We start from the raw sequence: 17,595 nt of genomic DNA on the forward strand, positions 1-17,595 counted from the left end.
TGTAGCCATGGAGGTCTAAGGACACCGGCAGACAAGGTTCTTTGGGTAAGTGATATCGTTTATTAGACCAACTCGAATAGTTGGAAAAATTCTTCTTTGCAAGCTTTTGGGTACAAATACCCTTTGTCAGGCAGAGGAAGCATTTCTCATTCATTCCTATTTCTTTCATTCATTTCTACTCGTTCCATCCAGGAAGAGCACAGACCAACTGCAGATGCTTCCTCAGCTTGATGAAGGGTATTTGTACCTGAAAGCTTGCAAATAATTTTTCCAACTATTCGAGTTGGTTTACTAAAAGGTCTTCATTCAGGCATTCGACTGCCCAAGAAAACCAACATCCAGAGTATTTCAAATCAACTGAAGAAGGGGGGTTCTGTGTATAGAGGACCTTCAATGTCCTCCTGGTTTCTCCAGCCATTTCAATCACAGAAGTTTAGGGCTGGAAGGGACCTTGTGAGATCATCCAATCCAGCTCACCTGCCTTGGGCAGGAAAGCTCACTGGGGTCAAGAGGATGAGAGTTTTAGGAGCACCTGGCTCAGATTTCCAGCTGGTGCAAAAGGGTGTTCCTCTGTGCAGTTCAATGGCACTCATTTGCCCTGTGCAGTTCTCAGTGGTGGATTTTGTGCCCTTTGCAAATGAAGTCAACTGCAAGATGTCCTTCTAGGACTGGTCCCTACAAGCCAAGAGGTTCAACACACACCCCCGTGCACCCCTCGGCGAGGCCAGTTGAGGACCCTCCTGGTAAGTAGCCACACCAAGGAACCAACCCATCACCCTACCACCAGGCAAGCCTCGGCTGTGATGGGAGCAGGCAGGGTTTGTGGAGCCTGCTCAGGAGGGCAGTAACCTCTCTAGGTGCCTGATCTCCCCGTGTCCTGCCCTACAGGGGGGATTGGGGATGATGGTGAGTCAGGGAGAGCGCAGGCAGGTCAGGCACTTTCTGGATCCACCTGGTGCAGCTGGAGGATGGACCACAAAGCTTCGACATCCTGCCTCGCAGCCCTTTGAGAAGTCTTTCTGGTTGCAGTTGGGCTGTGAGCTGCAGAGAGCATTTTGAACAGAGGCCTTCGGGGGTGGGTCTTCCTTTGCTCATGTACTCAAACAAACATGGGGGGGGCCAAGTGCTTGCCCCTTCCCCCAGCCCTTCACTCCTCTCTCCATCTCCTGTCCTCAGCCTTTGCATGCACCCCCTGCCAAGCGGAGAGGATTGAGTGCTGTAGGCCAGCCAGCGGGAGAGAGAGGTGGTGACTTACCCCAGCCAAATAACGTGAATCCCCAAAGATACTTCTTCTCTGAGAAAAACGCCATGAAGATCAGGCTGTGGAGATAGAGACCTTCCACCAGAATCCAGTAGTAATTGGTTGCCAGGAAGTAAAGGAAGAAGGTAACGGCTAATTTACAGCCCACCTGGAGTAACCAGAGAGGAAAGAGAGTTAGGTTCAAAGCATGGTGTGAGAACCACCAATGCCCACCCAAACCAGCAAAGCTGGTGAGCTAGAGAACAAGTTGGAAAGACTGCTACGCCTGGGATACATGGTCCTATGGGGGGTCTTAGGAAGGAGCCGGGGCTAGGGTCCAGGAGACAAGGGTTTCAGACCTAGCTCAACAAGTAACCTGCTGTGTCCTTTCTGTGCCCCTATTTCTTCGGGGCAGAGACACTCTTGAGATGCTCTCGTGTAACACCAACCAGCATGGGCCCAAGCTCAGCTAAGACATGCCGGCACTGCTCTAATGAAAGAGATACGGGGCACCGCTGCCATAGAGGGCTGGGGTGTCATTTGGTGGAAACTCTCTAAGTTGAATGGAGCTAGGTTGGCTTATTCCCTGCTGAAGGTCTGGCTGATAAAGGTTAACCGTAGGTTGGGAATCAGCTCATGAAATCTGCTAGGAGATGACGTCTCTTGGAAGATGCCAGGGGTATTGCACATGATTCTGCAATTAGCTCCCTTTTATTGTCCAGTTTATTTATTTTTTGAATGATGTAGGACCTCATTTGGAGCTCATGGCCTGGCTCTGAGTTTGGTTGAAGTTAATGTGTCGCAATGGATTTACCCCACTGTGCCACCAGTCACCTAGAGATCTGCTCCGTGGTGCAGGAGATGGTGAGTGGAAGGAGAAATGGTAAAGTTATGCACTTTTTCATCCCAGGGCCCTGGGCTGGTGGTTGATTGTGGCTTTTACATCATAGGATCATAGGCAACGAGGGTTGAAGGGACCTCAGGAGGTCACATCTAGTCCAACCCCCTGCTCCAAGCAGGACCAGCCCCAACTACATCATCTCAGCCAGGGTTTTGTCTAGCTGGATCTTAAAAACCTCCAAAGATGGAGAGTCCACCACCTCTCTGGGTAACCTGTTCCAGTGCTTTACTACCCTCCTAGTGAGAAAGTTTTTCTTAATATCCAATCTCAACTTCCCTTGCTGCAGCTTGAGCTACACGTGTGCCACAGACTCAGAGAAGCAGAGCGCTATTCAGCAGCCGCTGCCGGCACCTACGTGCATTGACTTCTGGGTGTCTACAGACTGATTGCTGTTTCAGCCGGCACATGAATTCAATTACATCCATGTGAAAGAGGCCCCGTGTGTTCGGGATATGCAGAGGAAGCCTTTTATCAAAGACAGACAAGCAGCAGGATGGTGTTATCACGTGTGCAAGTTGACGGCATAGAAACAGGAGGTGTGCAGCACTGAACCGTCCGCTCCGATTGCAAACCGGGACAGGTTCACTCTGTCTACACAGCAAGTGAGTAGGTGGAGTAGCAGGCGGCACTTAATGAACATAAGTGAACGGCTGGAGATAGCACATTGGCAGTGCTGAGAAGGAACCAAACAGCCATTGGCAAGGGCAAATGAGGCTCTGTGGAAGTCAAAGGGGGCTAGGACTGGATAGATAGGACTTAGCACTGGATCAGTAGCTGGTTACTGCATGCAAACTGCAGAAGCAAATGTACAACCATAAATTATCCATCCACAGATGGCAAGGGTACAGCTACAAAGGTAAAAAAAAAGCCCGAATAGCTTGTTTTGGAAATTTCTGAGAAGAAACATGTCAGCGCTTCACTTGGAAGGATGTTTTGTTCCTAGGATGACTTGGAATAACGAGAAATAAAAAAAAAAAGGGTTTTGGGTGAAACAAAATGCTTTCTTTGTTTCCAAGTGGTTTTTAGAGGTTTTCATTTCAGCCTGAAAAATTAATATATATTTTTTCTGGGTCACCTCAAAGCCAATTCTTTTCCCTGCTCAGCTACTGAGCTGCCGGATCTACTATTCACAGGCGTCTACTTTGCACCCACAGCTGGGTGGGGACAAGAGATTTGCAAAAGGATGCAGGTCAGATTTTCAAAGGTGCTCCACACTCCTACCTGAATATTTTGGGAGGCGAGCGCTTTAGAAAATTCAGCCTCAACCTTTGGCCCTGATTCAGCAAATCCATATACGCAAGAGCTGAAGGCCTTCGCTGTTCAGCAAAGTACTGAAGGACGTGACGTCAGGGAGATGGAAACACCGACACTGATAGGCCCTGAAGGCTGCAATGCGTGCTGCTTCTATTTGTCCCTGGAGAGCACCCGTGCACGTGCTCTGGTACGTCATGTTGCCCCAGGTGGGGTTAGGGAGGCTGGGGCCAGCACCTCGGCTGGTCGCAGGAGTCTTACCTGGAGTCCTGGGGACCTCCGGGGGCTGCAGCCACAGCGATTCTGCAGCAGGGAGCCTGGTCGGCAGCTGGAGCACGGCTCCAACCGGCCAGGCTCCGGTCTTGGATGGCACATGTTGCCACCCTGTTTTTAGGCATAGGTTTTTTTGATCTCCCAGTGTCAAAAAACCCCCTTGTGCTGCAAATTAGCAGCATGGGGAATGCCTGAACGTGTGGCGTGTGCAGACCCAGCTGCGCGTATTGCCCATTCCCGCTTGTCTGAGCGTGCCCCAAGGGACCGTGACCTCCTCATGAACAATGCTGTCTCGCACATACTGCCTACCACATCTACCACTGGAGATGCAGCAATTATTCCTCATTCCAAGCATAATTAATCCACTATGGAGCTGGGAGACAGGCTAGGCATGATTTTGGGCACAAAATGCTCCGAGGGGCACTGAGAAAGGTCACTTAGCGCCCGAAAGCATGTCTAACATCTCTCCCAACTATATAATGGATCCACTTAAAGATAGGACCAGAAAAATCCTGCTTCTCACATATTCCCTAGACCATCACGGTTACAAAACCACGAATCCACGTGTGATGTGATGACCGTGACATTGTAGATGTCATGTCACAGTGATCACGGTAATGAGCGTGGGGGGCCGTCCAATCTCATCCCCCCGTCACTGCAGGATTGTTCCTCGTGGACTATCAGAAAATCACAAGACAGCAGGGTTGGAAAGGACCTCACAAGACCATCTAGCCCAGCCCCCTGCTCAACACAGGATCATCCCTGATTGAACCAGTCCAGCCAAGTATCTGTCTAACCTGCTTTTGAAAGCTGCCAGGGATGGAGAGTCCACAGTTTCTTTGGGCAGCCTGGTCCAGTGCTTGACCATCCTCATCTCCAACCTAAATTCCCCCTAATGCAGCTTGAGGCCGTTGCTCCTAGTCCTGTCTCCGGTGGTCACGGAGAAGAGCCCATCTCCTTCCTCTCTGGAATCACCCTTCAGCTATTTGGATTCAGCTAATCACCCTTCAGCTGATCAAATCCCTCCTCAGCCTTATTTTTTCCCCCTTCAGACTCAATACCCCTAATTCATTCAGCCTTTCATTACAAATTTTCCCCCCCAGTCCAATTTGCTGCTCTCTTACTCTATCCGCCAATGCTTCACTCAGACTGATTTTACATGCAAACTGCAAACAGATCCTGCTGTGGCAGCAATCCTGCCGATCGCTTTGGGAGGGCTGTGCAGTAAACCATGTCGCTGCCGCGGGCACGAGGCACAAAACTGCCCCGCTGCTTATCCTGTGCCCGAAGCAAGGAATTCCCAGGCTGCCTGGCTATGAAGTGGCTGACTTTTACCAACTAAGAAATGCCCTTTTTTGCTAAAGAAAAAGCAGTGGCAAAAAAAAAAGAAAAAAAAAAGAAAGATAAATTAAAAAAAACAACAACCCCAAACCCCAAAACCAACCCAGTTCTAGTGGTAACTTCTATATTGGTAGAAAATTGCTGTCTACCCACACATTAATAGGCTGAGGGGATAATTGCAGAGCTGTCACTTCATTCGGAAACAAAAGGTAGCTATTAATCAGTGCTAATCCACTTCCTCACTGGTTTGCTTTTGAATTCCACTGAATAGGAGATGCCGCTGAAGTGCTGAGATGCACAAAATGAAGCGTCTCTCCCCAGCTATCCGTTGTGATGGGTCTGGAAGGACGAGTGCCCAGACTGCTACAGAAACATCCCAAAATCCATGTCGTCTTTGTAGACAGCGAGGGTTTTCCTGCTCGACGGCATGGGCTGGCCGTCGCCTTTGACTCCGAGAACCAAGCTGGTGGCTTTCCAAACTAAACCCATGAGGCTCTGCAGCTTCTCAGGGGATCAAGTGCGGGCAGGGACATCATGCACACGGCATAGTGGGTGATGATAATGCATGGACCATGGTGAATAATCTTGAAATGCCCCTTTGCAGTTTGGAAAGCCAGGGGGTGGAGGGATGCTCCTAAACCCAGCTTCTTCGGGGATCGGGTGCGGGCAGGGACATCATGCATGCTGCAAAGTGGGTGATGATATTGCGTGGACCATGGTGAGTAATCCTGAAATGCCCCTTTGCAGTTTGGAAAGCCAAAGTGGTGGAGGGATGCTCCTAAACCTAGCTTCTCTGGGGATTGGGTGCAGACAGGGACATCATGCATGCTGCAAAGTGGGTTATGATAATGCACGGACCATGGTGAATAATCCTGAAATGCCCCTTTGCAGTTTGGAAAGCCAGGGGGTGGAGGAATGCTCCTAAACCTGGACAAACTGAATCCCTTAAAAGATTTCAATGGAGCAACACTGGTTTCATGGGGCGAGGACTACGGATAAGCTCCACTGAAAGCACTCCTGTGGCCACACAGCTTAAACAGTCAAGCTCTCTTTATGCTCGCTAGCTCAGGGGTAGTCTAGCTGTGGCAGCAGGGAAGCCAGTGTGGGCTGCAGAAGTCACCTGAGCTAATATTTGGGCAGTTTGCTCCTGCTGAGCTCCACGTTACCATTAACGAGACTGCTTCCAGTGCTACCTAGAGCAATGCTCGCTCCTGTAGGCCACGAGCTGCAGGCACAGCAATGACTGCAGGGCAGACCTGGCCTAGATATGGGAGAGTAAGGCTTTTCTTTTGTCTTCTGCAGGCTAAATCAGCCCAGTCCCTTCAGCCTCTTCTCACAAGTTGTGCCCATCATTTCCATTGCCCTCCACTGGACTCTCCAATTTATTGACATGGACTTAGGCACCTACATGCAATTCTGTTCCACTCTGCTCCAGCGCTGAAAAATCCACTTTTACAGCATGCTCTCATCTAACCCTTGAGACTGAGTCACTTAAAAGCAGGGAGGAGGAGGAGGAACAACTCACCTTTTGCACTGACTGTTTTTAGGGTCTTGGGTCGAGTGCAATGGACTCTCACTTAGACCTCTGGCAGACCTGACACTTAAGGTGGGAGCAACCAGTTCATACCAACCTGGCCACACATTCATGCCATGAATTGGAGGAAGAAACAGGAAATAAACCACAACATCATGCTGCAAACTATGTGTAATATCTGTGTGGCTGGTTTCCATTGCACCTTAAACTGAATGTGTGCAAGGGTCCCTGCCGTGCAGCCCGACGGCCGACTCCAGCGAGGTCCCAGGGGTGGAACCGCCAATCAACGGATTGGCAGCATCAGCCCTGGGACAGCACCAAAGCACATTCAACAGCCTAGTGCCATCCCACAATCAGCTCTGGGATTGCACCAGTTCACCAGGCACCCTGCTTTCTACTTGCCGGTATAGGGGGGGCAATCTAGGATCATGATCCTGGACCCTCCTGCACTGGAAAATAGTAGTGGCCTGATTGAGATCTGATTCCTGACCCCAAAATTGCCCATCCTGCCATGCACACATGGCATGGAAGGACATATGGTTGTTGGGATCTGGGAACAGATATTGGATGCATGTAGGCTAGGGGCTTCTGGCACTTATGTCCCATTATGCATCTAATAAGTAGGACAGAATCTGTCCCATTGCATCTACTACTAATAATCAGAATAATGCATTAAAATTGGAGCAGCCAACAGCAGTGGGAGTAGCAGGTTTCAACATGTCAGGATGACAACAGCCCCTCTCTTTCTAACGGCATCCAATGCTGCGATGCACCTTTCCAACATGCATTTCACCATCCGAGCCAGGGTTGTGAAATCGTAATGGGAGCAGTAAGTTGTAACACGTTGTAAACTGCAGCGAAGTGAGATGTTTAATGAGCTACGACTCCAGCTTAAAGCCTATATCCTCTCCCAGCTCTGTTCTCTGGACTCAGAGCTGAGTCGAGGGCTTTCCAAGTCACGTAGCGCCGCGTCCAGGAAAAGCAGGCATGTCAGTCAGAGGGCACAGGTCTGACAGCTCTGTGATGTCTGCATGCTTTGAACAGCAGAGTGGAAAAGCATTGCATTACAGACTGGAGAGGAAAGTGTGTGCTGCGAGAGTGATGCACGGATGGAGGCAGCAACGCTTCTGGAATAGAGAGGAGACTCTCTCCTGGGCACTACTGTTATCGGGCAACTTTGCAATAGGAGTGGGCAAAAACCCCAGCCCTGATATTCCCTGTGATGATCATGGATAGAAAATAAAAGTCCAGTTTGCACTGATCAGATAGGTCAGAGGGGCCTTTAGGACCAACATACACCTTGGACTGAGTTCAGGCTGGTGAGCAAAGAAAGCAGACGAGCACATGTATGTGTGGGACACGGGGTGGCGTGGGCAGTCATGGAAAGAGAAAGCTCTCCAAGAGGGGAAGAGGCATGAAAGTCTACAGCTTCAAACCCTCCGGGTGCTACGGGGAGGTGATATGCAAGAGGGAGAGAGAAGCAAGCAGACACAATACTCACAAACTGTGACTTATCCGCTGGGGGGGCCTCGGTAATGGACTTCAGGTCTTCTTCTGAGATGCGCTCCATCTCCTCCAGAGCTGACCCCGAGTACAAGACCGCGTCCTTCACAAAGATGCTGACGGCCCTCAGCATGAAGGAGACGAACAGGTGCATGTGGATGTAATTCCTCGTGCAGTGCAAACGCCTGGGCGGGAGAACAAAAGGGTGAAAAGGTGGGAAGTCCACTTGGGCACGGGCCAGATCCACCTGTGCATCCCTAACGCCGCCTTGGCTGCCGGTTGCTGGTGGGTTCAAGTGATTCTGCCCCATGGTGGGACCTTTCCTCCCAACAGTGCCACGTGGCTGCCGTGGACCCACTCCAGAGTCAGAGCCCTGTTACAATGCAAATTCACCCTGGGGAACTCAATGGGTCCCCCCCGTCTTCAGGGGGACTGGGCAGAGGGTTGAAAAAGAGCCACAAGGTGCAGCGTGCCTCGTGGCAGGACCTGGAAGGATGCTCTGGGCAAGGACAAGGTGGGGTGTCGTGGTTTCCACAACACCTCCTATTGCACGCATTGTCAGACCCCAGGACCCAGGAGCAGGGCTTCACAACAGCCGTGGCTGCCTTGCAGCAGTGGGTGGACTGATCCCTGAATAAAAAGACCGTCGAGCAATTTGAGATCCTGTAGGTCAGAAGCACTGTCCCCATGGGAAGGGAGAGATTATTTATTTGTCCAGGGCAGTGCTGAGAGGGGCTGTGAGCTCAGATCCATTGAAATCTCCTGGCTTTGATGGCAGTATATATTTCGGTGTCTAATGCAAGCGGATTGGGCTGTGGGCAGGCGGAGAGGTGGGTGAGCTGAGTCGAAGGGTGCTGGTCCTGCACTGTTGCTTCTCCCACCATAACCTCTGACTTTAGCAGCGACGCATGGCAGCGAGGAGAACTGCTCAGCGCCAGGAGGTGTGAGATGTGAGCATCCTCAGACTTTCTATTCATGGCGTGGAGAGTTACAGCAGTAAAGCTTTTTACCAAACCTTCCTGCTCTGTAATAGGAAATGAGGCATTTAGGAGGAAGACCTTGCAAGGGGGGACTACACAGCACAGGTGCCACAGTGCCAAAACCAGTGTCTTGCTTTGGGTGCATTTGAGACCTACATGCACAGGCTCTCTCCACTGTCTGGGCTAATAAAATTGCCCTCCCAAGTGCACTGGAGAGAGGTCTGTATGCTCGAAAAGCCAAAGGTTGCATGTCTAATTCCCGGGTCTATGGTTTAGCCTCGGCCAGGGCAGAGGTGCCTGAGAGCTCATTTGCAGACGCTGCAGAAGTTGCATTGCCCTGCCGCTGTCGTGATGCCCTACAACCAGCTGACCACCCTCCAGCTGAGAAAAAGGCCACCCTCCAGCTGAGCGTGATGCACTCCAGCCAGTTCCCTCCTGACAGTCTGCATCCCTGACCACAGGCAGCAGGTGTGAGCACCACACCTAGAGAAGAGAGGGCTCTATAATCTCTTCCCCATCACAGTTGGAGGAATCCTCATCTAGGGGCTCACAGCCATTTCTTGCCCCCGGTGCATGCTCCTATGAACACGAGGGCACCAGAAAAGCTTTGCTGTTCTTCCCCCAGGGCTTGGACTCATTCAGACTTCACCCCTGTTACAAATAGGAGCATTAGGTTGCTCCAATGCAGGGTTGAGCTCTCTCTGCACAGGACATTTACTTCAAGACAGGAGAAACCCTCCACATCATCTTTGTTTCAATGGCACGACCCACAACTGTTAAGACGACCTCCATGTCAGCCGGAGGAGATGCACACATAAAGCAGGTGCATGATGTCTGAAAACCCAAGTATCTCCGGCGATAACAAATCAATAGTTCAAAACAGATGCCTACCTGAAGTATCCCAGGATAAGGACAGCCACCGTCAGGGAGCCCAGGGAGATGGAGTATCCGATAGTATAAATCACATAGAGACGATCAAAGACCTCCTGCACCACAAACAATGGGAAAAATAGATGCCAATTTAGAATTAATTCCATTGCAAGGTAACACAGCGGTGCTGGCCACATAGGGATGAAGGCTATTGTACCTGCCGAGAATATAAACCCATGGATCAAAGGAGGGTGGGGGGTGATTATAGCAATATCATTATATGGACCAGGTGGACAACAATACATGATTTTCTAGTGACACTAGGGCTGCCAGGAGTCTTTGCAGGTGACTCGGAGTTTAAACGGGTGCCTTGCATGTCCAGAATACGTTGCATTTTGGTAGCGTTTTTCATCCCAAAGGACCCCAAGGCACTATGCTGACACATGGTGAAATCATGATGCTCTTACTCAGGTCTATTCAGACAAAACATCCATTCATTTAAGATTTTTGCTTGACTAAGGATGTGTGGGATTTAGCCCAGCAGGTTACTCTGAAACGCTACCAGGGTGGTGGGTGTCTAGCACGAACTCCCGGAGAGCGATGAAATTTTGGCCAGCAGATACTAGGAGAAAACATCTTCCCCTGCAGTGACCTATCATCTCTGTTGCACACGCATGACTTCGGTTTGCAAAGTCTCACCACAACAACTTTGCCACAGTTTGGAAGCAACGGGGCTGCAAAGAGGACGGAGCTGGGCTGTGCTCAGTGGGGGCAGATGGCAGGACAAGGAGCAGTGGGCTCAAGCTGCAGCAAGGGAAGTTAAGTTGGATATTAGGAAAAACTTTGTCACCAGGAGGGTGGTGAAGCACTGGAGCAGGTCACCCAGAGAGGTGGTGGAGTCTCTATCCTTGGAGGTGTTGAAGACCCAGCTGGACAAAGCCGTGGCTGGGATGATGTAGCTGGGGCTGGTCCTGCTTGAAGCAGGGGGTTAGGCTAGATGTGACCTCCTGAGATCCCTTCAACCCTCATTGTTTATGACTCTATGATAGACTACACATCCCTGTAGGCATCAACCCTGCTTTTGGACAGAGACTAGGTGACCGTAGGTACCTCACACCTTAAACATCTAGGAAGCCATGGCTTCAAAAACCCTTCTCTTTGAGTCAGTTTTCCCATAGATGACTGGAGGCTTATTCCCAGGCAAGGAACATGTCAAGAATATCAGCTTTAGCAGGGTTAAAACAGCTACTAGCATTTCAGCTCCACAGGCGCTTTCATCTCCTTTGCCAAGAAATAAACTCAGAAGAAACCAACCAATTCAGCATCTTTTTGCTCAGCCCTCCCCTCTTCCCGGCCAAGTTTCAATAACATTAGTAACGCTGGGCTCAGGATGACAGCTCTGATTTTGATTTAGGGCTAGAAATGCCGCACAGGAATGTTAACCTCAGTCCTATTACATCAGAATCCCCAGATCTGGGAACGCTTCCTTGTGGTTTCCACTGGTGGAGTGGTGCGCCTGCCAGCATTCATCCAGTTGAAAAAAATAGAGCAGTGGTTGCAGCAAGTCGTGGAGGAGCGACACCAGCAGACTGCGCATTTCGAAAAGGGGGGTCCCAGGTGAGGCCTCGCGCCCCTTGCCCATCACCAAGGGGGTACCCTGGCAGCCCTGAAACCTGGGCTTGTCTCCCCGAGGCTCGTGTAGGATGATTGTCACTCCAAGAATGGATTCTAGCACCAGAAGGCTTACTACGGCAGGCAGAACAAAAACTTTTCCCTTCCCCATTCAGAATTTTAACTGGAAACATCCATGTTCCTAGCAAACAATAGCTCTATTGTAGGAACAAGGAGTGTGCTACCGGGACGGACCCTCTGATTGGCTGGCGAGCATGCTACGAGGCGTGGTTTAGCCACAGAGGATCTTTAAAATAACGGTGGCCCAGAGGTGTCACACACACGTGCACATGCACACGCACATGCACACATGCATATGTATATACACACACATGTGAATGCATATATATATGCATATGCATATGCACGTGTACACATGCACACACATGTATGTGTATGTGTCTATGTATATGTACAGACACGTGTGAATGCTCACACGTATATAGGTATATGCATCTATATGTACATGTACACATGCACACACATGCATGTGTATATGTCTATGTATATGGACATACACGTGTGAATGCACACACACATATATATGCATATGCATATATATGTACGTGTACACATGCACACACATATGTGTATATGTCTATGTATATGTACATACATGTGTGAATGCACACACATAAATATGCATATATATGTACGTGTACACATGCACACACACATGTGTGTATATGCCTATGTATACGTACACACACGTATATATGTGAATGCACACGCATGTATATATGTATATGCATATGTATATGTATGTGTACGCACATGCACACACATATGTGTATATGTATGTGTATATATAGATGTAGAAGTATGTGCATACACATATATATGTATATGCATCTGCATATGTCTATGTACACATGCGCACACGTATATATGCATATGCATGTGTATGTGTACACACACGTACGCGTATATGCATGTGTGTACACACATGTGTATATATACACACACATATATGTACATGCATATGTATATGTACACACACACGCACACACTCAGTTGCAAGCACAGGACACACAAGCCTCTGGAAACAGCAGCAGGTTTCAGTAGCACAGTGGCATGATGGGAAAAGATGAAGGCTCCAGGGTGGTAGAGCCGGGGGAGAGCTAGGAGGTCAGTGGCCCTGCAGAGGCAGCCCCAGCCCTCCTCAGCAGAGCATCTATCCCTATTTTTTCAGGTGAAGGAAGCAGGACACCGGCTATTTTACCTGGCCAGAAGGCAAGGACAGACCCAAGAGCTCTTGCACTCCAGTGCACCAAGCTACACACCCCAGAGCATCCTTCCTTCCTTCCTTCCTTCCTGATACATGGCTAGCTTAACCTACTGCTTTCTGCAAGTCAGCTCCAGACACACATCGCCAGGAACAGTCAAATACCTGGAGCCGGTGTTTTAAAAGCAAAGTTATATTCACTGTGGGGCTCTCTTTGCTGTCTCATCTGAGCCTTCCCGTTCCAAAGCTTTGCTCTGCAGGAATGACAGCTACCGCTGCACGTTTCTTTAAATAAAAGCCATGACTTGGGTAAGAATGACAGTCTGCCAGGAACTGGGGTTTTCAGAAAAGCCCCAAAGCGCTTAACATCCGTAATAAAACGGCATGGGAACGGCAGCTCTGCAACAGCAGATCTTAGCCTGTCATTTGGGAAGCCTCAGCTGCATTGTGGCATTTGCTCAGAGACAGGAAAAACGACACGACAGTCATTTCATAGCCACACACCTGAACCATGGCTTTGCAACCCAGCCGGGATCAAGCCACAAATCAGACACGGTTTGCCTCTCAGCAATGAGGACATCATGCAATGGGATGGGAACTGGGGACGTGGGGATTAGAAGGGTTGTTTCACCCCACAGATGCAGTTATAATAATCGGGATGCCTATGCAGGGCATGACTCCATTGAGCCAGGTGATGTACAAGCAAAATAAAAAGCAGCCTCTGCCCCAAAGGGCTTACAATCAGCATAGTTTCATAGTTTCATAGTTTCAGGGTCGGAAGGGACCTAATAGATCTTCTAGCCCGACCCCCCGCCAGGGTGGGAGAACAACCCAAAAAAAAAACAAAAACAAAACCACTCACCCTAAAAACAAAAACGGGACTCAAATGAGTCCAGCCAGGTAAGTATCCAGCCTCTTCTTAAAGATCCCCAGGGTAGGGGCCAGCACCACCTCCCTTGGAAGTTGGTTCCAGCTCCTAGCCGCCCTGACTGTGAAGTAGTTTTTTCGGATGTCCAATCTGTACCTCCTCTCCATCAACTTGTGCCCGTTACTCCTTGTTATGCCAGCGGGGGCTAGGGGAAACAGCGTCTCCCCCAAACCCTTCTGGTTCCCCCTAGTGAGTTTATAGACGGTCACCAGGTCCCCCCTCAGCCTTCTCTTGTGGAGGCTGAATAGGTTCAAGTCCCGCAGTCTCTCACTGTAGGGTCTGCCCTGTTGTCCCCGGATCATGCGGGTGGCCCTCCTCTGGACCCTCTCCATGTTGTCCACATCCCTCCTGAAATGGGGCGCACAGAACTGGACACAATACTCCAGCTGCGGCCTGACCAGCGTCGCCTAGAGGGGGAGGATCACCTCCCTGGCTCTACTCGAGATGCACCTGTGGATGCACGACAAGGTCCGGTTAGCCCTGCCAACCATGACCTCGCATTGTCGGCCCATGTTCATCTTGGAGTCAATAATGACACCAAGATCCCTTTCCGCCTCCGTGCTCTCAAGTAGGGAGCTCCCCATCGTATAAGTGTGCTGCTGGTTCCTACTACCCAAGTGCAGCACCCTGCACTTGTCCGTATTGAAACGCATCCTGTTCCTGTCTGCCCACCCCTGTAACCTATCCAGATCCTTCTGCAATCTCTCTCTCCCTGCTAGCGTGCTCACCTCCCCCCAAATTTTGGTGTCATCAGCGAATTTAAACAGGTTGCTCTCCACCCCAACATCAAGATCGCTGATGAAGAAATTGAACAGCGCAGGCCCCAGGACCGAGCCCTGGGGGACTCCACTACCCACCTCCCCCCAAGTCGAGTATGATCCATCCACCACCACCCTCTGAGTGCGACCCTTCAGCCAATCTGCAATCCATCTGACTGTGCGAGAAGAGCCAGCAGGTGCATGAAGACAGAGCAGACGGTGCTCGCCAGCGGGCTCCCAGGTTGCCATCAAGGCTTTTGTGGGGGTCACTGCAAAGAAGCAAGAACTGGGAGGAAGAGAATGGGTTTGATTTGGGGGAGAGCGAAGGCAGGGTGGGGGGAGCAATAAAGATGCAGAAAATCTAACCAGTGGGAAAGGCTGCCAGCACGGGCTGATGGCAGGTGGGCGTCCACCGCTGAACGGGGGGACGGGTGGACGGCATGGGGACAAGCCACGAAGGGCCCTGGCATGGAGCACGAGGAGCTGAGGCCTGATGCTTTTGTATCACGTCCCCGGTCCTGCACCAGAGGGGGTTTTTTGAGCTTTGCCCTGCCTCCACGGTGCTTCAGAAGGGCGTTTCTGTGCTCCTCCAAGTGCTGCCAAGGGCCTCGCTTCCCAGGGAGCATCCGCGTGCACGGGGAACTGGAAGGCCACAGCTTGGCCCGGTCCCAGGGACGGCCTCCCGCTGTGTAATAGCGGAGCACGCAGGGCGGTGGTGTGCGTCTGGAGACAGGGTGCATGGCACGCCACCGGCTTCTGTGGGACCCCGGCCCCTTCCCCCCATCACCGCGACCGAGACCTAACAGGGAAGGGGCTCCCAGACCGCTGAGTCCACAGACAACCGTCAGCCCCTCTTGCACGCTGCAGCCATAAAACACCCAACAAAAACCCCGCGATAGGCTTCAGGAAGGCAGCAGGGGAGACGAGGGCACAGTTGGTGCCCGGACTGCCGTGGTGGCAGGGAACAGGTGCATGCTCAGATGATGCTAGGCAGTGCAGGGCATCCTTTGGGAAGAGATGAAGACAAAGCAACACCCCACCCCAGCCACGGTCCTTGCTGATCTGAGCTAGGGGGGAAATTCCTTCCTAACCCCAAACTAGGGATCAGCTTGATCTGAGTACGTGAACCAGCCCCCCTTAGTATATAGGGGAGCTCCCCAGGCCTGCACAGCCTAGGAGATGTTGCTAGCACATGCAGCAAAACTTCCCTCCTGCGATGCAGCCCAGATACTCCCAACACCACCCCTCCCGATGCCCCCGTCATCCAAGTCGAAGCCCAGCGGTTCTCCTTCCTCATTGTGGGCTGCTGGGGGGCATGCTAAATTAAACAGAGACATGCGGTTGGGACTGGGATCTACCTTCAGCTCTGGGGCAAGCCACCCTGATGTCTGCAGCACAGTGTAGAGATACCCAGGCTAGCTTGGCTGACACGGGCATGCTCGGTCCATGGGTTAATTCACCCTGCAGCTCCGGTAGCCAGCTGGGGTGTGCCCACCCTGCACTGAGGTCTGCCAAAGAAGGGACAGCAAGACAATCACACCCTATATCCCTAAAAGACATCCGGAGGGGGAGCAAGGAGTATCCGCTCCCCTATAAAGAGAGGCTACACGTGGCTAGTAACTGGGAGTGCTTCAGTTTGTGGGGGCACAGCTGGAGACGTCGTGAAACATCTGGATTCTCCGAGGGCAGGCTCTTGGTGTTGCCTGAGAGTCAGGCATCTACAACGCCAAGTCCCTTTGATAATGTGACGTCAGGCTTCCTATTGTCCAGCGTGTGGTCTCCACCTGCGGCTCCACAAACCAAGGGGCGACGCTGTCCTGCCGTGACATTAGGACATCCAGAGTCTCCTAGCTAGAAGAGGAGAAGACTGAAGGGCTCCCGTGGCTGCATGAGGCTGGAGGGTTGTCGGGAAGGGTGAAGTTAAATTATCGAAGGGCTTTCCGGCTCTGTCAAAGCTGCTGATTCAGATGTGGTTAATGACATGCTTAAAACTAGCGGGGACAGCATTTGGATGGCCACAAACCATCCCCTATGCCAGGAACTGGCTGTCACCCTTCCTAGTCATTTTTTTAAATAAGAGGTGACATCAAACAGCCCAGGGAGCAATGCCAGCTGAGGGCTCTGCCCCGATCTGCCTCGCTTTGAGTATCTGAGCTCTTTGGTCTTCCCCGCCTGCACATTTCAGTCCCATGATCTGGGAAAGAAAAGGCCTATTTTGCAGGACGGAGGCTGAATCAGCTAGCGTTGCTTTAAGTCATAATAGCACAGGAGCCCCTTCTGCAAAGGGAAGGCTAGCAGGCCATTGCTAAGCAGGCTGGGGACAGCTATTTGTCACTAATTAGCCCTTGGCAAGCCACTTTAAAATATAACCATGACAATGTGCTGATGAGGGTTGGCACATGAGATGGCTCAGTCTTTAACAACTGATGGAGAGCTAGATGATGCAGTGTCTGCGATGCAAAGGGCCAGGCTTTCCGGGTCAATAAATCCCTTCCAGTTCCCCGCTCCACCCAGTATTAAGGCTCCCTTCACCTTGGATCAGTCTCATATGAAAAAAACCCCAGCGTCTTAGTATGAAGCAGGGCCATGCAATCTCTATCCAACAGACCCTACTCATTCAGCCTCTTTTAGTTTGCAAGCATCACGGGCCTTTCACCGAGGCGCTAATGAGCTCCACGAACAAAGGCTGTGCAACTACTTGGCTTTGAACCAGGCTGTTTTGATAAAGCCGCCCAGGGATGCACTGTACTTTCCCCGACGTGCCTGGCATGTGACTGGCTCCCGGGGGGCTTCTCTCATTACCCCGAGAGCAGCGAAACCACTGCGCTATAAACAAGCAGCAGCAGACAAAGCCGGGGCTGGTGGGCTGAGGTTTCATCTGCTCTTGGTCCATGTCTCTGGGACAGTGGTTTCCAGGCACAGATGAACCTCCCAAGTTGCTGCCTGGCCTTTGTTCCCCTCCTCTCTGTGATTTATCTCGGTCACAATCATCCTTAATCTTGTCCTTCAGGACAGGATGGTTTGCCCTTCTCTAAACATGGCATGGACACCGCGGCTGGAGAAGGGGATCTGGCAAGACTGTCCCGTTAAGGAAGGGTAGAGAGAGAGCGCCCGTGTCCA

At 51.1% G+C, this 17,595-nt stretch overlaps 1 protein-coding gene across 3 annotated transcripts in view; it reads right to left on the minus strand.

Annotated features, from left to right (window-relative positions):
• Nucleotides 1–17,595, minus strand: part of PTH1R (parathyroid hormone 1 receptor) — a 185,601-nt gene that overhangs the window by 20,301 nt on the left and 147,705 nt on the right. For 2 of the 3 annotated variants that reach the window (XM_006026420.3, XM_025207343.1), the window contains 3 exons: nt 9,915–10,009; nt 8,042–8,228; nt 1,256–1,409 (listed from right to left, as the gene is read on the minus strand). In XM_006026420.3, the coding sequence (XP_006026482.1) occupies nt 1,256–1,409; nt 8,042–8,228; nt 9,915–10,009 (436 nt within the window). The remainder of the gene's footprint in view (nt 1–1,255; nt 1,410–8,041; nt 8,229–9,914; nt 10,010–17,595) is intronic. The other variant, XM_025207342.1, reaches the window with a different exon arrangement.

This window comes from Alligator sinensis, unplaced genomic scaffold (assembly GCF_000455745.1).
Source record: "Alligator sinensis unplaced genomic scaffold, ASM45574v1 scaffold1298_1, whole genome shotgun sequence".
NCBI lineage: Eukaryota > Metazoa > Chordata > Crocodylia > Alligatoridae > Alligator > Alligator sinensis.